Below are 25,626 nucleotides of genomic sequence, written 5' to 3'. Positions count from 1 at the left end.
TTGTTGACGGCTGACGCATCGTTCAGAAACAATAATTTCTTTTTCATTTTCTACAGTAAATACACTAATTTCATTCAGTATATTAATGCTCGTGGAAGACTGATTTTTCTCAATAAATCAATTTGATTACCTACAACTGATGATATTAAGACAAGATTTGGAGGTATAGATATCTAAATACCGAGAAATATTCTAAAATAGAAACAATGGTCAGAAGTGGTTTCTGACCTGTCTTGGAATGACATTTCAACTTCAATCATTTCATTAACGCTTGATTAGATTAGTGTCGGTAAAAATCTTACTTAAGTGTTTATTTAAGTAGTAATTTCTATGCAAAATGAGTGAAGTTACAGTTTTATACGAAGGATATTCCAAAATGACCGGCAAAGATCAAATGACAGCCAACTGTAGCTGCACTTTAATCACAGGCCCACACAATGTTATTGTTGATACCATGACCGCTTGGGACACTCAGAAAATTACTACTGGTTATTTAATTATTTCATGCTTGTTAATTAGAATACCCGTTAGTACCATTCCTAAACATATAAATAATATTACTCTTTTGTATATTTTACTACATAGTCAGTGAATAGAGAAAGATTATTGCTATTAATTAATTTTAAAGAAACATACTCAAACCTTACGTCTCTTGTTTTCCTTAGCCCTGCAGAAACACAATGTGTCCCCGGATGATATAAACTATGTAGTGAGCACACATGGTCACTCGGATCACATAGGAAATAACAATTTGTTCCTGAATGCAAAACACATAGTTGGCTTCAGTGTGTCTTTCAGAGAACAGTACTACATGCATCCATTTGATAAAGGTAATTTATTTATTTTCCTATAATTAATTTGATTTTCACCGTGAATATTGTAGTTTATAGAGTGAATTTCCATGTTTAGTAATAAGCTTTAATAATGCTATTGAAACTGTTTAAAATTACTGTGATATTTTTCAGGGGTAGAGTATACTATAAATGATAGTGTTAAAGTTGTTCCAACCCCTGGGCATACATTGTCATGTGTCACAGTGCTTGTCACAACTGCAGAGGGAAGAGTTATAGCAATGTGTGGTATGTAAATAATATTTTATCTTTTTGTCTTCACATGTACTTAAATACTATTTATGACACACAGAATGTACATCTCCGGCCAATTGGTTGTTGCCCCTGTCTCTGCTTTTTTCTTCAGAATGTACAGGAATTTTTATACTTACCATAGAATGAAAATTAATAGAGTTAAACTCATTGATATATATCTAAGGACGGGTCTTACAGTTTGACGACCGGTCTGGCCTAGTGGGTAGTGACCCTGCCTATGAAGCCGATGGTCCCGGGTTCGAATCCTGGTAAGGGCATTTATTTGTATGATGATACAGATATTTGTACCTGAGTCATGGTTGTTTTCTATGTATTTATATATTGTTGTCTGAGTAACAACAACACAAGCTTTCTTGAGCTTACCGTGGGGCTCAGTCAATTTGTGTAAAAATGTCCTGTAATATTGAACTCAGCCTCCTTGCGGATCATACGTGGTCCAAAAGGAGCCGGTCACAAGCCCGGGTAAATGAGGAGTGCACTGGTCGTGTTGTCGTCTTGGGGGAAACCCCATCATGGCAACACGCCCCAAAACCCCCAGGGTCAAGGTGGGAGGACGTGCCGAGGGCCCTCACAGCCGGCTGTGGGCAGCGGGGGGTTGGTGCTGATTGGGCTCGCAAGCGGAAGAGGGGAGGGGGAGCAGGGCCTGTGATGTGTCTAGTGGAAGGGGAGGGGCAGTTGTCGAGGAACCCCGGGGTGTCGCGGAGAGATGCCCTTGGGGTGAACCGCTTCTGCTCTAAACCGGAAGCTGGAGTGGTGGGAAACATGTGCACAAGTGTTCGCCCCGGGAGGTCATGAGCGACTTCCTTGGGGTAAACCAACGTGCACATTCCCATCACAATGAAGCAACACAGGAGCTGCTCTTTCATGCTTGCGAGCTCACTCAGCATAATCGCTGTCGCTAACGACTATGCGTAGGGGAGTGGCGTCACTGCGTAGGAGTAAATGTTGCTGGGTATAGGCAAGGGAGCACTGCCGACCACCCTAATTTTAGTTCTTCCCACAAACTTAAATATTGCATGGATAAAGATTTAAAAAAACAAAAACGCAAAAACAACACCGCGCAAGCGGAGAAGAGACCCGTAAGGGTAGAAGTGCGTGAGGGCGGGAAACCAGCTGAGGGACCCCCGACCGTCTCGAAAGAGCGGGAGGGCGGGAAGCCAGCTGATAGACCCCCGATCGTTGAAGAAGGTGGGACTCTGAGCTCCGACGAGGAGAGTGGAGGAACACAGAGAGAAGTAAGGCAGGGCACTCCAGATGTCTTACAACTGGGGGGCCTGACTTTGAACGAAGAGGATGCACTGCTCAAATCACCATCGAAGGGGGAAACCACTAGGGAGGCCACACCGATGGAGCATGAGCAGTTCCACAAGTACGAGTCGAAGGCTCAGAAAAAGAAAGCCAAGCTGCTTAGGAGGAGGGCTGCGACTGCTGGGGAAGGGAGTGGCATTCCCGAGGTATTTACCAAAGGGGAGGCCAAGTCCGGCCCGAGCAGACGCGGCTTAAAGATAAAACGCCAGAGTACTGATGAGGGTCGCTCGGAGCGTCCTCCAGCGAAACGCCCGAACCAAGGCAAGGCGGCCGCGGAGGGACCACGGAACGTCGCTAAGGCGAATCGGGGTCTCGCTGTGGCTGTGTGCCGAGAGGACGGAGTTTCGGTGGATGAGGCTCTGGCGAGACTCATCAGAAAGAGGCTTACGCAGCTGATTGAGGTGGTCGTCCTGAAGGTAGTCAGGGGGGAGCCTGGCTTAGTAGCGCCAGGATTCGCTACGTCGGGGTTGGTGTCGGAAGGATTCTTCCTTGTGACACCAAAAACGACGGAGTCGAGGGAATGGCTGCTAAGTCAGGACTTCGGAGAGTTGGATGGCCACAAAATCATCGTGCGCAAGCTGGAGCAGACCAGGGTGCAGGTTTGGGTTCCGGGCGACACGGACACTGAGTACGTAAAGGAGTTCCTTTACGCTCAGAATCCCGATCGACCGGAACTCAAAATTCTGCACTGGAAGGCAGTAGGTAGGGAGGCTCTAGAGCTAGGAACCCGACTGACCTTTATGGTTCCAGACGGAGTCGAGGAGAGCTGGGGGCAAGAGAAGACCAAGATTCTGGACTTCTCGGCCACCAGCGTACGAGTCCGGATTCTGAGGGCGAATCCAAATCCACAACCCTCAGAATCCAAACAAGAGGGACCAGTAGAAGCACCCGAGCTGAAGCAGGAGAGTGCTGAACCCGTCGATGTCCATACGGGAGGAGAGGGGAGTATGGATGTCGCCGGCAGTGAACTCTTCGAGTAGCAGCTCGGGGACAACAACACTACACACGAGATGAAAAGAAAGGGAGACACACAGGGAACACTACACAAACACACACACACCAACACACACACGAACATATGCCAAGTAAACCTCCAACATTGTAAGGATGCGATGTCCGAGCTGGGACAATATGTTAGGAGGGCCGAAGTTGACATAGCACTGCTGCAAGAACCTTATGCATGGAAAAATCGGGTGGCAGGCCTGGGACATCTGGGGGGAGCTCTCTACTACGAAGGGAATGGTGAGCTGCCTCCTAGAGCATGCATTTATGTGAGCAACAAAATAAGAAACATGGGTTGTGTCATGACCTTATGTTACAGAGACCTTGTTGTGGTGGAGACTTACTTCATGAAAGAAGATGGCAAGAGATACAAGGTGGCGCTAGCGTCCTGCTATCTGCCGGGCGATGGAGTGGCACCCACGAAGGAGCTAGAAGAAACGGTACTGTGGTACAGAGGTAAGGGGATTCCACTGATTGTTGGATGCGATGCTAACGCACACCACGAGGTGTGGGGTAGCACCGACACCAATGAAAGGGGCGAATCATTGATAGAATTCATAATTAGCAATGACCTAGAAATTATGAACATAGGTAATACACCAACGTTTGTAACGAGGGCCAGGAAAGAAGTGCTTGACATTACCATGGCAACGAAAGAGGTGAGCGACAAGGTAAAGGGCTGGAGGGTGGATGTGGAGGACAGCATGTCTGACCACCGCAGATTACTCTACAGCATCGATAGTCGCGTAGAGAAGATGAAGGTAAGAAATCCACGTAAAACCGACTGGACGAAGTACGAAGAGGAGCTAAGGGAATTGGCTGTCTCGGGAGTCAGGTATGAGAATGTGAATGACCTAGAAAATGGGGCTCGCAGACTGAAAGAGATCATATTAGGAGCATACCACAAGGCCTGCCCGGAGAAGCTGCTACAAACAGGCAAAGGGCAGCCATGGTGGAACAGAGAACTACAAAAGGTAAGGAAGAAAGTGCGAAGGGCAATGAGAGTGGCGACAAAGAGGGACGACTCTCAGAGCTGGGACACATACAGAGAGGTCAGGAATAAGTACACCAGACTAAGAGAGAAAGCTAGACTAGAGGGCTGGAGGAGGTTCACGGGAGATTTAAACAGCTATTCAGAGGGGGCACGAGTAGTGAAACTGCTGGCAGGGGATCGATCGTGCCAACTGGGTAGTCTGAGAGTAAATGGAGACTTAGTTACGGAACCAGAGGAGATATTAAGCGTCATGCTGAAATCACACTTTCCGGACTGCAAAGAGATGACAGAAATGGAGGAGCAGGAAGGTCAGGAGGAGTCAGACTGGGCAGCGGCATTGGAGGTGGTGGAGGAGGAGAGGGTAGAATGGGCGATCTGCTCCTTTGCGCCCTTCAAGGCTGCGGGCCCTGACGGAGTCCTGCCGGCACTACTGCAGAAAGGATATAGATACATAAAAGAGGACTTAGTGGAATTATACAGGGCAAGTATTGCACTAAAATACATTCCAAGGGTGTGGAGAGAGGTGAGGGCGGTTTTCCTGCCGAAACCGGGTAAGAAATCATACCAAGAAGCGAAGTCATTCAGAAGCATAAGTCTGTCGTCGTTCGTACTAAAGACTTTAGAGAAAGTGATAGACAAACATATAAGAGAAAATGTGGAAAGCAGTGGAGACCCGCTACATGGGAATCAACATGCTTACATGGCAGGAAAGTCAACGGAGACAGCCCTACACAACCTAACTTTAAGGGTGGAAAGGGCACTAGAAACGAAACAGTACGCACTAGGCTGCTTCTTCGACGTTGAGGGGGCTTTTGACAAAGCAACCTTCGAGGCCGTAGAAGAAAGTCTGAAGAGAGAGGGCATCCGACCGACAATAGCGCAATGGATAGGGAGAATGCTAAAAGGTAGATCCATTACGGCGGAGCTGGGAGGAGTAACAAAGACGATTAGTCCGAGAAGAGGGTTCCCACAAAGGGGATGCCTGTCCCCCCTGATGTGGTGCCTACTTCTGGACTCAATGGTAAAAGAGCTCAACAGAGGAGGCATGTACATGCAGGCTTACTCTGATGATGGAGTGCTGCTAGTGAGAGGAATGGTTCCCACCGTGATAAGAGATATAATGATAAGAGGTCTCAGACAGGTACTGAGGTGGTGTAGAGAGAGAGGGTTGGATCTCAACCCATCGAAAACGAAACTAGTGATATTCACTAATAGAAGAATAAAGGAGATGAAACCCATAAAGATACAAGGAATAGAACTAGACATGGTGGAGGAGTTGAAATATCTGGGCGTTACTTTAGACAGTAAACTCAGGTACAAAACTCACATCAAGGAGCAGACGGCTAAAGCTATAAGAACACTGTTCCAATGCAAAAGGGCAGTAGGAAAGAACTGGGGACTGAAGCCAGGAATGATCCACTGGATCTACAAGGCGATAATACTACCCAGGGTGCTATATGGAGCAGTGACATGGTGGCATAGAGCACATATTAAAGAAAACCAAAGAGAGCTAACCAAAGTCCAGAGATTAGCGTGCCTCATGATGACGGGGGCTATGAGAACAACCCCGACACATGCAATGGAGGTAATGCTAGGCTTGAAGCCACTCTGGATTGAGGTGGAGAAAAGAGCCACGGAACAGTGGTATAGAATGAAAGCATGCAAGGAATGGAGAGGAAGCTGCGTGGACAAGAGACACGCGCTAATACAAAGAGAGGCACTATCAAAACTTGAAATGTTGATGGCTAATAACGACCTTATAAAGAGGCAGGAGATTTTTGACAAGAAATATAGAATACACATAGGAGAAAGAGACAACTGGAAGGTGGAAGTCGGACACCCGACGACCATCTGCTTTACGGATGGCTCAAGAAGAAGCTCGACGAAACTAGCAGGAGCGGGCATAGTGATTCCCAAACTGGGAGAGAAAGTATCAGTACCACTAGGTAGATATGCAAGCGTGTTCCAAGCCGAGGTATGTGCTATAACACGCTGCGCAAGCATAATCAAAAAGAGCGCAAAACAAGAGGGAGCTGTTGTAATATACACAGACAGCCAGGCAGCACTAAAGGCACTAAAGAAAATATCAGTTACCTCCTCGCTCGTGAGAGAATGCCGAGAGGAGCTCAACTTGATAGGCAAGCAAAGAAGTGTCACGGTGGCATGGGTACCAGGACACCAGGGAGTAACGGGAAACGAGAAAGCAGACGAGCTGGCGAGGATAGGGGCGGAGACGGAATACATAGGTCCGGAACCGGCTCTGCCTATGTCAGCTGATGTCACGAAGGGAGTCATAGAGAAGGTAAAAGAGATGGAAGCACAGAGAGAATGGGAAGAAGAGACTGGATGCAGACAGTCGAAGATGATGATCAAAGGTATAGACCACAGGAGAACCAGGTATCTTTTGAAACTAGGTAAGAGCAGTCTGAGACTACTGACAGGTATCATTACAGGTCACAATACTCTCAACAGACACCTTAAGATAATGGAAATTAGCAGAGATGCCTCCTGTCCACATTGTGGTAAGGAGGAGACCAGCGTACACTTACTAGCAGAATGTACTATGTACGCGGCACCGCGATATAATACATTCGGTAGAGACACACTAGAAGAAAACGAACTAAAGGACGTCGAACTCAAAGATGTCCTTCTGTTCTGCAGGAAAACAAGAAGATTTGAGGAGAATAGTGTGGGAATGCCGCCGGGACAGTAACCTGCAGCTCCAACTCCAGGGAACCGGGCTAAATGAACGCGACAAGCGATCGATAGCCCGCCTGCTTCCGGCCGGGCGTCCCTACACTACATCTACATCTACATCTACCTGTAATATTTATTTATTATTTATCATTTACAGGACGGTCACTAAAAATGGTACTAGTTCAGCGGTGTCACTCACAAATTCGAGCCAATTGTGCTGTCTAACGCAACTAGTTGCGACTAATCGCGCACATAATGTGAGCTCATCAAGCAATCTCGTTGTAGCAGTGGCACACCACTGTACTGGCCCCATTCTTTTTGCCCGTGAGGCCAGTCCTTAGATTTACGTATAAAAAAAAAGGTTAAACTAATTGACATTTTAGGTGACCTGTTTGAAAATTATGAAGACATAGATAATCCAAATGTTTGGCTGGAAGCTGGCAGCGATGATCCTGTGCAGCAAATGAAGAACAGGCTCAAAGTTGTTGAGGTTGCAAATTGGATAATTCCAGGACATGGGGCAAAGTTTCATGTCACTGAGCAAATTAGGAACTCTTTGCGGAAACAGGCAGGTAATGCACCAGTGTAGTTAGTCTTACGCTTTCAGTCAGTCTCGGTACAAATTTATTGACTGAAGTAGCATGACAAATACGAACGTTTCTGGGAAAATATGATGAAAAACAATTATGCACTACATCTGTATATACATAACATAAGTTTTTTAGTTTATGTTGTAACCAATATTTGGAGAGTTTATGGCAAGGGTAGAAACCCCTCACATTCTAAGACATTTGTAGTATTGTAAATAAACAAATTTGAAAAAAAAAAATCACGACAATAAATAAAACGAACCAATCTCAAGTCACATTTTATTACACCTATAAATATGTTAAAGGAGTGAAATACCTTTATACCCTTTAGCTGACATATAATGCATTAAGGTTCATTTTATACTGTCACAAATATGTGACAGTGATAGGGTTAATTTCACATAACTTAATATGACAAAGAAACAATGGGGTCAAAAACTGACAATAGCTCATTACAAAGAGCGCGTGGTATGTGCATATACTACCTTCTTAAATCCATACACAAGAAATTTGTTTTTAAATTTGTATCCTTACATTTGAACCCAAGGAAGCTGTTAGATAGGTCCTATTCAATAACAGCACAATTCGTGTTGAGCTTTGCATGTTCGACCTCATTTGGTGGGTGTAACACTGGATAACCGGCACCGGGGAACATAATAAATAATAATAATTTGCCAATTTACCAAGTTGCAAAAACTGCACTTGCTGTCAATATGTGACACAAAATGAAGAGAGTTGATTATACCAGGGCTCTCCAAACCCCGGACCGCGAAGCGTTCCAATCCGGCCCGCCGACAGCGGTCCAATGTGGCCCGCGGGAGCTAGGCTCCAGGTGTTCAGCCCTAACAGCAGCAACCAGATACAATCTCCCCCCTCGCTTCGCGCCGACTGGCCTGCGCGAATATTCCGAGGCGCAATATGGCCCTCAGGTATAAAAGTTTGGAAACCCCTGGTTTATACGATTGTTTGTGCAACTGGGTAAAGTAGCATTTGCATAATAATATGACATTCATAATTTACAGACAGCTTTAAATGCCTTAATTACGAGAAAGTATTTTTTAATACCTAATAACCGAAATGCACACTAGCAAGCAACCATTGGGAAGCAAAACACAATAAGTATTTAAAGTGTATATAAAGAATAAATTATATATTTAAAAATGGTTTTTCAAACCTTAACGAGAAGTTTATAAAGTATAAATTATTTACATCATAGTTACGTGAATCGCTAGGAGAATCGAAAAATACAGGAAATAGTTACATTAATGGTCAAAAACTATGTCCTTAAACCAATAACAAAAATAAAGTATTTATTTTAAGGATCATAAATACGTAGTACCTACACACATCTTAGTCTAAAAATAAACCTGTATTCATTAGATCTGTTTTGTCTTAAGGTCAAGGAAACAAGTCACTCAAACCAAATATCCGGATCAGACAAGATTTTATCGTTATATAGAGGTGTACAAAAAAAAAAACTTTGCAGTAAATTTAAAATATTAGTCATACATGAGTTGATAAATCTATTCTTCTATAGCACGGTCACTACTCTTTTGTGTACAATACTCGTGAAGGGCTTACAGCTGATCTGCCCGTGTAACTACATGAAGTAAGAACACCCAACTCCTGGTATTACCTGGGACCTCTGATAGCTTGTGTGATCCGGACAAATTATTGTATGGTTTATTCCATAACGCCCAGTTTTATGGACCAAAGAATCACATCAGTCACTGGACAATAAATACATGCTAATAAACTAGGAAATAGTGCCAGAAGGAACGACTAACATTACGAGATACTGGCGATATATAGGTAATTAAAATTTTAACTAACTATAAAATTGCACCCTGCAAGAAAATTCTACGTATCTAACGGAAACGGCACAGCAGGTGGCTAGCGAAAGCAAGGTCGATAATCAAACATAGCAGAGAGGTTCATTTTTGCATTGATTTCTAGCAATCGTTTGATACTCATTTTTCAATACATGGCTTCAGTTCTGTTATGCTTATCGAAATTGTATAAATTTAGAATAGAAAACTACAATTTACACTTAGCAAACTTAAGCAGTTTGATACATATTTTGGTTTATACATGCAAAATTTTTCGAATAGTAAAATTTATCTTAACTTGAAAGTGATATCACATTAATTACACTTGTGGCACTCATTTACATTCTTGTACATAATCAACCTGCTCAGATGTTGCTCCCAGTGATACCTTCTACCGAGATCCGAGTGTCGACGAGTCCGGGCCACATTTGCTGCGTGCAATAATTAAACATTTTTTTCCTATTAACTTAAATTCTATTTAATCTAGACCATTTTATATCACAGCCGAAGGTCACTAACGAACGCAACAAAGCTTAGACATGCCCAAATCCGATCCGAACATTAATTGATAGCTGCAACCAAAAGGAAATCAAACTTACATAACATATTCATTGCTTATTCATAGATGTACATAAATATATTGATAAAACATAAAAGAAGGCTGATTTAAATGCCACAAACTTAAGTATCCGTTTGTGGTGTAGAAAAAACAAATAAATATTGATGTAAATAGTAGGTATTAATGTCATTCTTTTACCTGGGGATCAATACTGGTGGGTACAGGTTGCGGTTCATCAATACACAGGTCGGAGTCGGAGTCAGCCCGACGCAAGGAACTGTCCTGTAAAGTATTGGAGTAAAATGTAGCATTATTAGTATCAGCATCATTTATTTGTTCAACCACCTGGTTACATGCGAAATAAACTGAATTAATGTTATGCCCATAATTATTTTATAACCGGTAAAGAAACCATTCACTATGTATTATATATACTCGTACTAATACAATATTATGGAATCTAATACATTAAATTGTTCTTTAAGTCAGAGATATTCGTTTATTTCGTCATGACCAAATACCTATATATATCTGCATCTACGTATGTTTTTAAATATGTTTCGAATCAATCAAATCTCGTTACTGTTGCGTTGCGTTAATCTTAGGGTAAAATTCTCATAAAAGATGGCTTAGTGACATTGGAACAGAAAAACCTCATTCATTCATATCAAAGAAGCATAAAAAAATTCATGTTCAAACAATTGTAGGCGAGGGTGGCAGTAAAAGACATCCTAGGGGTTAAATTGCTAAAAACACAAAAGGTCAAACGGCTCAAATCGAATGCGTGCGTGTAATTATTTTAGTTCACGTTCACAAGATTTCATAATGATTCACAAGTGATCATGAGTGGGCAATCTCGCCAGACGTATCACAGAACGAGCGAGAAGACACTTCACATTCTCAATATTCCATATTCTGATTAGTGTTATTACCCGCTATATTACCGATTACAAACAAGAGCATTGAAAAGGGCTCACTTTGTATACATCAAATATTTCAATCTTTGTTTTCAGATACTTATAGTTATAAAATACTACCTACTTTGTTAAAAAAAAATATTAAATTGTAGGTAATGTAAAATCATTCATATTTATTGACATTGTAAATAAATCAAATTCAACTTCACATGGGTAAATAATGTGAAAAGGAGTTTGTGTCACTTGGTAGCGATGGAATAAAAACTTTAGTTTACGCTAGAATCCCTCACTATGCTCTACTTTGGATTCCTTTGTTCCGTTTTGTTTTGGGTTAAGGAAATACTTTATTTTGCTTCCTCGTGGCACAGTCTACTATGAGTACTCTCGTTCGTTTCTGATATGTATGACGAAAGTTGAGCTAATAATGGGCACTAAGTACCTGGTTTCGAGCCAAACCAGAATCCTCTTCGGGTACAATAAATTTGTAATTGTACAGACACTGCAATTAAAAAGAAATGTTCTACACAACTGGGTCAGCACACAACATTACTTCATATAGAAATCTAAATAATTACGGGAAGTTTGAGTAAAACTAAAATGACATTTATTGGGCCAATTTGGGTGAATGACATCGACTTCTTACTTCGGGATTATAATCTGATTTTGTGGATGATGTTTGACTTTGGCCATCGTGAGGCCAATGCAGTTAAGAGGATAGTTGACGACCGCTGCTCCATACAAACGTAGCTCCCATTTTCCTCCCTATCGGTGCGTGGTGGTGTGTCCATACGCTCATGGACGTTGGTACAATATGAGCGCACGTGTATGAGCAATTGAGCAGTCGTGAATGATACGTAGAGAGCCCTATAGACCCATGAGTACGCAGGGGGTACTTACTGGTGTGTAGTGGTGAGCCAACGCGCCACAGGGCTCATGAATATTACTAGTCAACGGCGAGCGAGCGTGGGTCAGGAGCGGTTTGAGTAGCCATTGGTCCGCCGCGTCCCACTAATCGACAGATATGTATATTACTTACCCCCTGCGTGTACTGGTGTGTGGTGGTGAGCCAACGCGCCACAGGGCTCATGAACGTCGGTAATGTCTCAGTCAGCGGCGGGCGAGCCTGGGTCAGGAGCGGTTTGAGTAGCCATTGGTCCGCCGCGTCCCACTAATCGACAGATATGTATAATACTTACCCCCTGCGTGTACTGGTGTGTGGTGGTGAGCCAACGCGCCACAGGGCTCATGAACGTCGGTAATGTCTCAGTCAGCGGCGGGCGAGCGTGGGTCAGGAGCGGTTTGAGCAGTCGTGAGTCCACCGCGCCCCACAGCTTCGCTAGACGCGCCTTTTCGCTGCCACCGTCGGCGCGAGACGTCTCCTGATCCACATATAATACGTTAAGTAATGATGATAGAAGCGGACATTAACTTTAAACGCCATTAAACATATTCGAAAACTATACAAGCTTACATCATTGCTATATACAAGTGAGCGATTAAAATCTTGAAATCATGACCATGCTTTGTGCGATGCTCATATGACGTCGTGGCGCCCTTGAGCGTCATTTAGGCGTCTTTGGCGTCGAAATGACTAAGGTCCGAACAGTTTTTTTGCATTGTCTTGGAGTTCCACAAGGTTCTCGCTGTCACTCCCTTGGTCCAACACTATTGAAATGACTGCAATATGTTGCAGTATATCGGGTCAATAAAGACAAAAATAAACTTTTGGGATATAAAATATAGAGATTGCAGAAACGAAATGCGTTGCATTGCATTCAACATCTAAACAAGACAGTATATTAAAAAGGTACCTCATCAGTGATCATTCCATCCACCTTTAAAACCGAGTGCAAGTTGTACGATTGTAAATAGGTATAAAAGTAAAATTGTATTGATAGATTAGGCCAAGCAATAAGAAGTTATAGAGGGAAATGCTAGGAACACAATTTTTGACTACGTAACTTTGTTTGGACTAGTTAGGAGGTGAACATATCAAAAGTCCCCGGCCGTAGCCCCGGTGCTGGGGGGTAGAGGGGGGAAAGAAGGTCTCATTTTTCGGTTTTTCACTTATATCTTGGAAACTTTGCGTCTTAGCGACATGACTACTAAGACAAACCAAAAGCTGATAAAATTTGTTACAAGTTTTATTCAGTCAAGTTTTTCGATATCTTGAATAGTTTTTTGAGATATCCGCCCTTGAAAGTTTATTTAGGGCTTTCAATTTTATCTTGATATCTACATTAGTGACGCTGCTAGACCGTGTTTGGTATCATTTTCGTATAAATCGGGAGTGCTGAATTCAGTTTTGGTATCACATTGACACCATTCCTAAGAAAAAACATATAAACTTTAAACAAATACCTTTTTTTTTAAATTCCTCTTCACGCTTAAACCGCTCAACCGATTTAATTGAAATTTGGTATACAGATATTTCGAGTCCCAAGACAGGACATAAGATACTTTTTATCTCAATAATCATCCTTTAAAGTTGTGAAATGGAGTATGGGGGGAATTCAACTTCGTCGACGAAACTGAATTCCTGAGGTTAATACTGCTCAAGGTAAGGTTTGAAATCATGTTTGGTATCATTTTCATCTAAATCACAGATGTATTCCGTCCTAAATTTCATCTAAACCGGTTCAGCGGTTATTGACTCCCCATACAAACTTCCACCCCACTTTTCACACCCTCAAAAGATGCTTTTGGTTATTAAAACTATCCTATGTTCTGTGTCGAGACTGAAACTATTTCTATACCAAATTTCAACGAAATTGGTTCAGCAGTTTAAGCGTGAAGAGGGATTTAAAAAAATATATTTTTTTAAATTTTGGTTTTACTTCGGAATAGTGTCAATGTGATACCATAAATGAATTCAGCACCCCCGATTTATACGAAAATGATACCAAACATGGCCTAACAGCTTCACTGACGTAGATATCAAGATAAAATTAAAATCCCTAAATAAACTTTCAAGAGCGGGTATCTCAAAAACTATTCATGATATCGAAAAACTTGACTGGATAAAACTTGTAACTAATTTTATCAGCTTTCGGTTTGTCTTAGTAGTTATGTCGCTAAGACGCAAAGTTTCCAAGATATCAATGAAAAACCGAAAAGTTCGACCTTCTTACCCCCCTCTACCCCCCAGCAGCGGGGCTACAGCCGGGGACTTTTGATATATTCACCTCCTAACTAGTCCAAACAAAGTTACGGAGTCAAAAATTGTGTTCCTAGCATTTCCCTCTACAACGTTTTTTGAGCATTCATTTCCTGACCTAATTGTGAATAAGTTTGTTAATTAGTAAGTAAAGTGTTTAATAAAATGTACGTGACGTTCTCAGGCAAAATGTACTTGTGTCATTACTTAAGGCCTTAGAAAGGCTTCCTCTAATAGAATCTTTATAGCAGAAACGATTGACAAACGATAATTTGGTGCCTTTTGGCTGAGAACGACATGTTTAGAAATAAAAAATAAATAAGTTCACATACTTCGTAATAGTTAAGTTGCCAAGGCATAACCACTCCTTTGTCTCCATTGCCCCACTTAACTACCATGCGGCCTCTCTAGAGACAGGAACGAAATCAAACCAAATGAAGTGGAAATTATAAGATTATAACATGCCATAGTAAATTAAACGCGATACAAGATATAGACGCTAGTAAGTACATGCGACTGATAAGTTATATTTAGTAAAACTATTCCCACTCATTAACCGGAGAGTATAAATTATTTTGTTATTGTCCTTTATATCTTGTGTCGGGTTCATGATAGAGACGACTTCAGACTATTTTTATAATTTTAAAACATTTGTTCATTGTATTAAAGTTATAGTAGCTTTATTCATGCAGACAGCTATTTCACGAGTTTACGGTATCAAAATAATAATATGCGGAGCTATGCGGGCCAAATTTTCACGTTTGAAAATCATAATACCGCAAATAGGCGATGACACGCAAAGCTAAAAGCTATTATTTATTTATCTACAACATATAAAAATAATCTGCAGCGTTAAACATGCTCATACATTATTAGTAAAGGTTAGTAAAGACAGAAATGCCAGTGCAATGACCAAAGCGTGCAGGTATCTATTAGTCTTACTGATGCCCGGTCGCTACTGGCCGGTTGCGTCGGGTCCAGATTTCGAAGGCCGAAGCCTATGTCCGCCGGCTGGATAACAAATGTCATTTAGGAAGGACGCCGGGCCAGTACAGAGGAGGCTATGACGGGTTTGGGACACCCTCGAGGTAACACATATATTTTTTGACGTGCAAGTAACAGATGGTTTCTCAAAAAACTGAGGGTCCCATTGATGTTACTTGACGTGGTAAATATCTGTAAAGGTATTGTATTTGTTGTCAGATCTGCTAGCATAAGCTGCGTTCCCGCGCGCGACCCCATACATACATCTAGCGCGACTTCAAGTATGGACTCGCGCGCGAGAACGCAACTTATGCTAGATCGCCAGGTTAGGTTAGTATACTTTTAAAATAACATGTATATTAATTGGCGCCCAACATAAAAGTTAAACATTGCACAATTTTAAACGTTGTTGCTTGCTGCCCTAATATAGGGACGAATGAGCCAATAATTGGTGGGGTTGTAAACTAACGTTTAAAAATAAATACAACACCTTATTAATATTATTATACACAACAGTTAAACAATGATATACGTTACAAATTTACCTCACTTGATCGCAGCTTTTATAAAATATGTGAGTAGGTAATAAATAATACTTGTAGGAGTATAATTACAAACAGATGCAGAGTAATATCATAAGTCCGTACAGGGCTGGAAGAAGTAAAATACATAGAGTTCAAATTTCTTCAATTTTTCCCGCCGTGTACGGAATTAACGTTATATTCCTGACTCTGGTAAAGAAATAAGTTTAGCTATTGGCCTGCCGCAAACGTTACAAACAGCTGAGGTAACTTTGCAAGACGGATGAAGGTTAGATATATACGAATGTAGATGTAGATATAAGGCTTCATATATTGTTGAGGTATACAGGCTCCATGTAATGCCACTACATGTTAATACATACCGAGCCTCCGGTTTCCGTGGCCTGGTACAGCTGCCACAATAATGACTTATTAATGAGAGCACCGGCCGTACTGGCTTGTCTAGTGCCGCTTTGATGGCGGTAGGTGAATGAAACTGATGTTCTACGGTTTACCGTTTCGAGACTACTAGTTTGAGCTATTTTTGAGTAGGTATTCATGTGAGTGAACGGTTTCGGAAATGTTACAAGCGTTTTTAATGTGTAGGTAAATTATATGTATGGCGATATTATAAATCAATGCCATTCTGTGTTCTAGATATAGAATAGTCAACAGCGGCATTTGATAGTGTCAAAATAATTTACCTGTAAGACAACAGACAACAGGAACATATGGGTTTGAGCATAGTTCGAGCATTTCACGCCCGTTTGTTTCCTTATTATTTAAGTATGCATAATGTTAAAACCAGGTTCAGAGCTGAGGTGATAATGCTGAATATTAGGCTACCAACATAATTCACAGACGTCAATAAAGGTTTTGTATGTACCTACACGAAATATCCATACACGGTTTAAAATTTAAACTGCTTTTTTGTAATATACCTACCATGTTATCTGTTGACTTGTTGAGTTGCGTTCACATAGCACGTGAGACGCGACATGTTTTCTTTGATTTTTATCTTAAATCGTAGGTTATATTTCAACTCATTATCATCAGAAATAATTGTCATTAGCAATGTGCCAACTCGTCTCATCGACGGAGGCCGTGAACAAGCAACTTTAAAAAAAATGGAAAAATATTCGCGTGCTGTCTAAGCCATCTATTTTGGGGTTGAATCAAATGCTATAGAAAAGCAGTAGGTTGACCTACACAATTAGCTTGGTAGTTATGCCCCTATACCTAGTTTTACCTAAACCAGTATATTAGGATTAACACAAATGCTTGATGTTAATATGTAAGCGTAGGTAATTAACTTGTACTAATACTAATACCTAATGTAAACTGCAAAGTATGTGGATGATAGTACTAAGTGTATTGCTAATCTAAACGACTTTTATATCAAATAATATGTGCACTGCTTATCTACACGATACAGCCCTAATCCTCTACGTGTATTGACAATGGTACAATAACTCGAACTACGGCATTCAGAACATTATCTTGGTTATAATACAAATAGTGAATAGCATCGTAATAATAATGGGGGCGATCACACAAAGCCAATTTCATGGTATGACAAGAATAATAGGTAGCTAAATAAGCGTTGTTTTGTCGCATATTTTTAAACATAGGCAAAAAAACATTAAGACCGGTAAAGTACCGTAAAAGTACAGATACACTTTCTTCACTTTCGTCAGAAAGTGTATCTGTAAATACTTTTTAAATTATTTCACTTTTACTGAACTGTGACGCGGTGGGCAAAGTTATGATAAAGGGCAAAGTTTTATTTTTAAGGTAGTGCAACACATCGCAGTCGCGAATTTGTCAGCTGAAGTAGATAGCGCTGTACGGTACCATAAGTTTGATAGTAATTCTATAGTCAAACATTAGGTACACCTTGCGGACAACCTAGTTGTCATTGCGTTTAAGCTGTCAATTTGCGGTAACAATATTTTGCACTACTTTATGCGGTTTAATATTGTTGTATCTATGGATCATTACTTTTTAATGTATACCCTTTCAAAGTTAATTAAAGTGACATACTCGAAGGCGTGGCCAACACAACACTAATAGTCGGGTCCACACAGAGGGAGTATATGTGCGCTAATTTCCTCGCGCGTATGCTTGCTCTGTGTGGACCCGGCTAATATCTTTAAAATTTAATACGTTTTTCAGCAATTAGTAAAGAAAGGTAGGAGTGGAACGCGCTCTTTTGGCCATCCATAGATATTTACGAACAACCTTAGGCCACCCATTAAACGTTTAAATGCTCATTACAAAGAAGCTGTAGTTCGAATTAATTGCGAATAAAGTTAGGCACCTTTTCCAGTCAAAATATAAAAAATGTAAATGTCAATATGTCCAGTGACAAACAATACTTACAGTTCTAACGTCGCGGTACGGCAGCGCTTCGTTTTCGTCATTCTGGCCTTCTCTGCAAACAAATATTGAAATAGCTGTGCAATGAGGTCATCCTGTTTTTTTTTTCACAAACACGAATGTCGATTATCTGGTTGGATTGGATGTTAGGCTTATTCATTATTGTACTTTATGTGAGCTTCATGATATAATTGGGTTTTCTAACCCTTGGCTTGGTTAGTAGGTAGGTCTTTATGGTAAGCGACAAAGTGGTACCTTTTAATTGAGAACGTCACAAATAATGATAACCTAAAATTAGAAACAATTGAGTAGATGCTTCCACGAACTAGCTATCAAAGTACAACATTATGAAAATGTATGCATATCATATAAGTATTCCAAAAAACCGCGTGTGCTGATTATGCACAGTTAAATTCGCAATGAGCCAACGTTTGGACCAGGAGGCATTTACTGAGCACCTGGACGTGAAATGAGATGAAATTTAAAGCAGTAGCTATCCTCAGGTCGTAGTGAGTTGCGCACACGATGAGTGTTATCCTGGTCACACGTGTTGTCAAGTGCAATAGTGTGTGTTCCCCAACAGAGGGCCTACCGCGAACCACGTTCAACGTGTTGCCTTCCTGTCACACTTACGTACGAATTTACAAGTGCGACAAAGAGGCAACACGTCGAACGTGGTTCGGAGTAGGCCCTCTGGTATCGTGAGGTAGGTGTATTAGTGTGTTACCCAGTAGGTATCCTGAGGTAGGCGAGCGCGTGCGTGGCGGCGCCGCCCTGCAGTACTACGGTAGCGATGACGATGAGAGACGTAGTCGTCAGCATGGCTTGTCGAGCCTCCGACACCGTGTTGCGGATCGCGAGGGCGAATGACATCGCGCCGCGGAGACCTGGGCAAAACAAAGTTACAGAACGGTTAGCTAACAGATCCTAAAAGCCTGATCTTATGTCAGGTTTATTATCGAGATACGAGACTACGAGTACAAGTTTAATAAATGATTAAATATTTTTTACAGGTCTTTGCCTTTCATACTTTTGGATCAAACAATAAACAATTATATTTCGTATTATAAATCTTTATTTTTTTGTTTGCAAGTGTGATCTATAGTAACACAAACCTTAAAAATATATATATTTGAAGATTATCCCTCACGACGGGTAATTCCAAAATCTTCACATTTTCGTAGCGGTATTTCCGGACCGATGTTGACCGATTAATTGCATTGACCGAGAGGTCATATTTATCATCACTCGAACTGGTCGATTGCATTTTAGGTTTATTTGTTTATTTTTTTTATTATTTATGTGTTAATTTAAATCATAGGTAATTGTAATTAGTTACCAACCTGAGAAGAACAGCATGTGTTGAAAGTTCATGGGTATGGGCGGCTTTCTGCCCAGATTCAGCAAGAAGGACAAAGGGTAAATGTTCACGGCGCGGCCCAGAGTCGATGTTATCTGATCGCTTAGTTTAAGGAAAATATGTTTATTTTCCTTAAACTTAAACCTTAAACAGGCTTCGTTGATATTTTGATGGCTATAAGTTCAATTAAATCTGATAAATAATGCGCGATACGTGATAGTATCGCGCCTACAGAAATGGTATCTCTCGGGATTTTCTTTTGTTTCTCTCCGCTTGTTTGACCCTTATTTGTAATATAATATGTATGTATTAAAAAAAATTTTTGGTACAAGGTATTATCGCTGACTGTACTTTTCTTTCCACATGGAACTAATACTCATCGAGACATTTCCAACAACCCAGAACACAATTAGTTTGCGTTGTTTTATCACAGAGTTAAAGTTTTAGTAATATCAGGCGTGGCTCACTCCGCGATTTCGTCGCTTTGCTACAGGTAGCTAAAAGTACATCCGTTCGACCCTAATTTTGGGGTTTGCCATAAGCCGCGCGTGGCGCTGTCGCCACCTAGCGGCCATATCTGTGCTGATCGTGACAGACGCGTTAGAGAATGAGTCTTCTGTACCTAGTACTATTATTTTATTCTGTGGTAATATTGCATTGTCAACCGATTTACATAAAATGTATGCAAAATTTCAGCTCAATCGGAAATCGGGAAGTGGGTCAAATTTAGCTTCCAAGATTTAACCTTCACTAACGAACTAACAGGGCGCGTAGCCATCGTACGGATCGTACCAATCGTTAACGTTCCGCTGCATATCGTGGTCATCTCTCTCTTTCACGCTTCTTCACTAGTGCGACAGTGACAGTTGCGTTTCGTTGGCTACGGAGCGTTAACGATTGGCACGCACCCAGGTCAAGTTAAATAAGTGCAATAAAAGTTTTTGGCAAAAATTTCATTTTTGGTACAAGCTTTTATCGCCGACTGTACTTTTTTTCCACAGGCAACTAATACTCATCGAAACATTTCTAAGAACCCCAAACACAATTAGGTTATTTCGTTGTTTTATCACAGAGTTCCTATGGCCACCTCCGGTCTCCATAATCAGATCGGCTCAATGACAACATAATATTGCATTGTCACCCGACTTACATATGTATGCAAAATTTCAGCTCAATCGGAAACCGGGGAGTGGATCAAATTTAACTTGCAAGATTTGATTACACACAGACAGACAACGGTCAGGTGAAAGTAAATAAAAGCTTGTAAAAAGGATACAAATCCCGCGATAATGAACCACGGGTCGAAGTGGTGCTTCGGGAAGGTGAACATGGAGACGCCGATGTAGGTGAAGATGAAGTTCTCCGCCAGGAAGTTGAGCAGTTCGAACAGCTGCTTGGTGCGGTTGCGCGAGTCCGACGACAGGTTGTTGTATGTGTAGTGAGCTTGGCAGATGCCGCAGAATAATACCGCCACCACACCTAAGGTACACGAGTTTATATTTAAAAAAAAAAACAAATTATCTATGCTATTTAACCATAGGTGAATATGTAGGTCATACTGATCGAAATTTACTATGGGAACTTGAAATCTCGTTTAACCTTTTGGACGCCAATGACCGATATATCCGCACCGCAGGTCGAACGCCAAAGACGGATTAATCGGTCACAAACCACAGAGCAACATAGACCTACGTGCATATGCATAAAGTTCAATTTCAGTTTTGACACTTCGGTGACGTGGCGTCCGAGTGACTGTTTTTGTGTTTGACACGGCGTCGAAAAGGTTAAATAAATGTTTTTGGCCGGTTTGATCTGTAATATCTCGACGATATTTTATGGGATACAAAGTATTTTTTCGCGACTTTTGAGTTAGACTTAGGTATAGTAAAAGTCACAAGCCTAAAGACCTTCCTACCTATTCACTATGTCGAATATGCTTAGAAAAAAATCTGTATATCCTTTTCATTTAGAAGTCGTCATCATTTAAGGAAAGCTCTAAATAGATTGGAGCGATATTTTTTAAATGACTGTCAAAAGCGCACACCTTATTTTTAAAGGTCTATAAAGAGTGTTATAAAATATGACAATACCTGTGAGTTCGCATACTTCTGCGATGAGGAAGGCGGCGTAGGACATGAGAACAAAAAGCGCAGACTCCAGTAGTGGCCACTCTCGCACGTGGGTGAACTTAGTCATGTGCGCCGTAGTTAAAGAAATACTTGATTATATGCAAAAGTCAATATAGCATAAGTGAAATAAGTAATATATCAGTATATAGGCATTAACCCTTTTTCCAGGCCGCACCAACCTACAAGGTTTTCCCGAAAAATCCAAATATATTCCAATCTTTGATGATTAATTTAAAGACATGTCACATTTCTGAAAAGTCCAATCTAATTTGAACCTTTAATAGTAATGCTAAAGTTGTAACTCTATTGGCGAGTATGTGGTCAATAAATCGTACTATGCCTGGAAAAGGGGTTAATAAAACTGTCTATGATAACGAAGAAAATGAATGTAATACCTACATTATTATTTCAGGCACGCGATAATAGTGATATGTCCCAGGCCCACCAACCTGACCGACTGACTGTGCCGCGCCTTAGGTACTATGTCAAAGAAAGAGAAGCTTTTACTGTATGTCGTTAGCTATCTAGGTATATTCCATATTAAGATAAGGCTGTCTGAGTCGTTTTCATTTTTGTCCCATCCACTTATAACATCATACTTAAGAAAACAAAGCAATTGTTAGGTTTACCGCAAAACACGGCAGGTAGTAAAAAGCCGTTAGAACTATCTTGATTTGACGGATTATCGACTCTATCTCTATGAACAATAGATTAATTAATTTCTCTAAAAATGCAACTAACTAATAGGTACTTAAACTATTTTCACCACCGCGATGTAATTTGGGGTCACTAGTGGCGGCTATTATTTTTAAACAAATGGTTACGCGCATTGAATCGCTGACGAAAGAGAAAGTTCTTTTTGTAGACATCGCGTCGGCTTTTGTTGATGTATCAACAAAGTCAGCACTCAGAAATGGTGTCTAAATGTTGTTCAACATCCGAGTTCAACAATCGTGATTAAAAGGATTCGCACACGACAAGTATCTGTAGTGAATGCGGTTATGCGTTTGGGCGACTGCATGTATTCCATCGCAAAATAACAACTGGCTCGCCAAGTTTTGATTTGATGCCTTGCTGGCTGCATCTCCAATGAACGATTCAAATGTTTGAATCTCCTGCCTATGGAGAAGGGAGTGCTCCCGGTACCGGTTTTCTATACAAACACAGACCGGAACCGGGAATTCCCCGGTTCTCGCCATACAAACTCAGTACCGGGACCAGACCCAGCGAGCTCCAAGCCCGCAGCACGTTCACACGGATCGTGCATATGCCGCGCTCGTGGATATTCAGCTAATGAAAGTCGCATGAGATATTAGATCACGTCTGAGGCTCTAGCACTAGCACAATAAGTACTCTGAGGAGAGGAATGCCATTGTGATATGATATGTAGGATTAGTAGAACTAGGTTGTGATCATCAATAGTAAAGCGTGGCTCTTAACTCAGTGCTAAAAAACAATACAGTCGGTAATCATTTAAAAAGGATATCAATGCTGTCAAGCATCCAATGAAAGCACCGACAAGTAGAGACAAGCTGAAGATCCCAATGAAGTCGCCGATCGCACCCAAAAACGCTGTGATTTCAAACCCACCATCGTTTGAGTACCTCTTCTCGTAATTTTGAATGGCTCTGTAATAAAGTGATACAGAACATAATTCGGCGAATGTTTAGCTGTTTTAATTGATTCTATCCTATAGCCTCCAGTGGCCTATGAGAGGATCTTCCATTCCATTTCGAAACTTCATTTGACATAATCAAAGTCGTATTTGTCTCGGCAAGTTCAAATTTGCGTGCAGTTGGATGCTTTAGGTAAAATAAAATTAAAATTGTTTTTACTAAAATAACAATTTTATCCAAATCCATTGATAATCTGATTATTGAGAGATGCGGTTGTTTGTTATCCATTGCGAGTAAACTTTGTGAATTCGCAAGAAAGATGCAAACAAAAAAAGCATTGTATATAAAATTGTTTGCAATAGAAAATCGCAATCACTTCTGAAAACAGCCAAACACATATCTCACCCAAACACGTATTCAGTTCAGATGATAAAGTAAATTGAATGTTTACCCGCTAAGTACTAAAGCCACTGCATCATTGAGAACACTCTCACCGAATATCATAGCATAAAGGTTCACATCCACCTAGAACAAATAGGAAAATATAACATTTTCCTCATTTACCAATCACATCACATACAACCATAAAAGTCGTTACAAATATAGTATAATAAACATTGAATAGTTTTATCAGTATTCAACATGAACTTCCCATTATTACCATCAAGTTATGGCACTTGTAGTGTTTTATTTTCAGCATTTAATTTTATTACATACCAACAATTTTCGAATGTAATTTTTTTTGGTTCTATTTTAAATTATGAGGAAATAATTAAATAATACTAGAAAAGTCAAGTATCATATACCACTTACCTTCAATTGTGAAAATATAGCTAGCACCGTAAGTGGGTCCGTAGGAGAGATCAATGCGCCAAAGTATAGAGTGTCAAGAAAAGTAAAGCTAGAAGCTAGGGACGCTGGCATCAGCTGAACACAGCCGTACATAAGCGCACCAATGACTAGCGCTGACAGGGCTGTGCCCACCATAGCAAATGTCAGTATAGCTCCCAAGTTTCTGAAGAAATATTTCTGTAATAAATACAGTTAGAATCAGGATTACTGTTTATTATGATGTCATGCTCATTAAAGATATTTGATAAAAACTTAAATTGTTTATCTGGTTATTAAAATTTAATGTTTACATTAAAATAACATAATGCATATTATTTTAATTCAAGGTTTCTGCTACACTTACCCTTTTTAAGCAATATCCTGCATGGAATATTATTGGTGGCAAAATAATGTTGAAAAAGATTTCTGGGTCAAATGTTGCCTTCAAGTCTATTTCATTTTGTTCAACATTTACGATTTCACCTCTAAAGCTATATGCATAAGTCTTATTTAGTATTGGAACATCTGAAAACATATTAAAGGTATGTAATTTAATAACACCACACATGCCTTTAGATACAAATATAGTGGTGGTAGTAGACTGTGTCACAGGATAAATGGTAACATCATCCACCTTATCCTGTGGTATCTGAGTGGAGTTCAACTGTTTAGTAAACAATTATTAACAAACCTCCAGATGGTATATGAATAGTGTCTGGAAAGTGAAATCGTATCATGTCTGGTGGCACAGACAGATTGTACTTGGCATCAGGCTCGGGGTGGGCATCAAGGTATGTAACGGCATTGGTACTGCCCGCATAGCGTATTATAGCGCCTACAATTAGACCTGTGTAAATAAATAGTATGATTAGTCATGTTTGTTTGATCATGTGACTTGATTTCATCAGCACACTATTTACCGTATATTACGGCCAGCCCCGTCTCGTGCAGCCAGCTTACTCGGCGATGCTTGAACACCCATATAGTGAGCACCGTCAGAGTCAAAAGACAGGTATAAATCAGCAAGTTCAAGCTGTCTATACGGTGAAGCAGAGTAGCCTTCGCATCCAAGGCGATATCGGTGCCTGAAGCGCGGCATATTACCACCAGGTAACATAAGAAACTCAAATAACCGAGTAGATTCATATTGCGATAGTACGCACTATTATAAAAATATCACATTACAGAAATCGATGGAAACTTAAATACTTTACGCGACTAATCTAGCGATGTCACTTAGTTATAAATAGGATTTATGCGCACTAATATAGTAACTGATTACTATTTCACGATAGGTGTTTAAATTACTGCTAAGCACTAAATTATAATTACGGATATCAGAAAAACTATTGTTTTTGTCTGTTATGCAAAATTCACTCGTCCGTCCAATTGACGTTTTTCAGTTGACTGAAGGAAGTGACAGCAGCTAGTAGTAGTGTTGCTAGCTTAAAAAAAAGTAAATGTCATTATTCTATAAATCATGATTCGATTGCTTATCGATAATCGTAATTTCCTGAAATAATTTTATTTGCTAATTATTATAACAATCCTGGCAATTTGGTGGCTTTTATTATTATTTAAAATTGCGGTCCCAGGCACACGCTCACACTTATGCTCAGTGAGAGAAGAATACGAACCTACTGGGCC

The 25,626-nt window shown here is 40.6% G+C and overlaps 3 protein-coding genes across 10 annotated transcripts; 2 read left to right on the top strand and 1 right to left on the bottom strand.

The window, feature by feature from the left end:
- The first annotated feature begins 260 nt into the window (after positions 1–260).
- On the top strand, positions 261–9,003 carry LOC134679992 (metallo-beta-lactamase domain-containing protein 1). Its single transcript, XM_063538960.1, has 4 exons — positions 261–488; positions 666–830; positions 966–1,079; positions 7,491–9,003. The coding sequence occupies exons 1-4, from the start codon at positions 338–340 to the stop codon at positions 7,694–7,696; spliced, it is 636 nt and encodes a 211-aa protein (XP_063395030.1). The 5' UTR covers positions 261–337; the 3' UTR covers positions 7,697–9,003.
- Positions 1,780–4,132, top strand: LOC134679985 (uncharacterized). Its single transcript, XM_063538952.1, has 2 exons — positions 1,780–3,656; positions 3,736–4,132. Exon 1 carries the CDS (start codon positions 2,123–2,125, stop codon positions 3,392–3,394), a length of 1,272 nt encoding a protein of 423 aa, XP_063395022.1. The 5' UTR covers positions 1,780–2,122; the 3' UTR covers positions 3,395–3,656; positions 3,736–4,132.
- On the bottom strand, positions 7,965–25,387 carry LOC134679978 (sodium/hydrogen exchanger 6). Of its 8 annotated transcripts, XR_010100414.1 has the most exons (17): positions 24,900–25,387; positions 24,671–24,826; positions 24,344–24,504; positions 23,962–24,177; positions 23,600–23,673; positions 23,014–23,160; positions 21,494–21,594; positions 20,680–20,882; positions 19,387–19,498; positions 18,771–18,930; positions 18,047–18,098; positions 16,048–16,077; positions 14,492–14,566; positions 12,039–12,381; positions 11,442–11,501; positions 10,284–10,367; positions 7,965–10,098 (listed from the first exon to the last, which is right to left on the bottom strand). XR_010100414.1 is itself a non-coding variant. In XM_063538940.1 (16 exons), the coding sequence occupies exons 1-16, from the start codon at positions 25,123–25,125 to the stop codon at positions 10,060–10,062; spliced, it is 2,019 nt and encodes a 672-aa protein (XP_063395010.1). In that variant the 5' UTR covers positions 25,126–25,387; the 3' UTR covers positions 7,965–10,059. The 8 variants fall into 8 exon arrangements, 1 of the variants encoding a protein (XP_063395010.1); XR_010100413.1 differs by lacking the exon at positions 11,442–11,501; XR_010100415.1 differs by lacking the exons at positions 11,442–11,501; positions 14,492–14,566 and adding an exon at positions 15,102–15,170 and having other exon boundaries at positions 24,900–25,386.
- Between the last annotated feature and the right edge of the window lie 239 nt (positions 25,388–25,626).

The sequence above is a fragment of the Cydia fagiglandana genome, chromosome 3, assembly GCF_963556715.1.
Source record: "Cydia fagiglandana chromosome 3, ilCydFagi1.1, whole genome shotgun sequence".
NCBI lineage: Eukaryota > Metazoa > Arthropoda > Insecta > Lepidoptera > Tortricidae > Cydia > Cydia fagiglandana.
The sequence above is the reverse complement of the archived record's forward strand: the minus strand, read 5'-3'. Positions and strand labels throughout refer to the sequence as shown.

What these genes read in the sequence shown, in the direction of transcription:
- LOC134679985 (XM_063538952.1), top strand. Translation starts at nt 2,123, where the DNA reads ATGGATAAAGATTTAAAAAAACAAAAACGCAAAAACAACACCGCGCAA.
- LOC134679992 (XM_063538960.1), top strand. Translation starts at nt 338, where the DNA reads ATGAGTGAAGTTACAGTTTTATACGAAGGATATTCCAAAATGACCGGC. An exon ending in CACTCAGAAAATTACTACTG is followed by an intron (nt 489 to 665) that starts GTTATTTAATTA and finishes TGTTTTCCTTAG; the next exon opens with CCCTGCAGAAACACAATGTG. An exon ending in AAGAGTTATAGCAATGTGTG is followed by an intron (nt 1,080 to 7,490) that starts GTATGTAAATAA and finishes TTGACATTTTAG; the next exon opens with GTGACCTGTTTGAAAATTAT.
- LOC134679978 (XM_063538940.1), bottom strand. Translation starts at nt 25,125, where the DNA reads ATGAATCTACTCGGTTATTTGAGTTTCTTATGTTACCTGGTGGTAATA. An exon ending in TATTCATATACCATCTGGAG is followed by an intron (nt 24,505 to 24,670) that starts GTTTGTTAATAA and finishes ATATGTTTTCAG; the next exon opens with ATGTTCCAATACTAAATAAG. An exon ending in CACACCAGTACACGCAGGGG is followed by an intron (nt 10,368 to 12,198) that starts GTAAGTATTATA and finishes AATACTTTACAG; the next exon opens with GACAGTTCCTTGCGTCGGGC.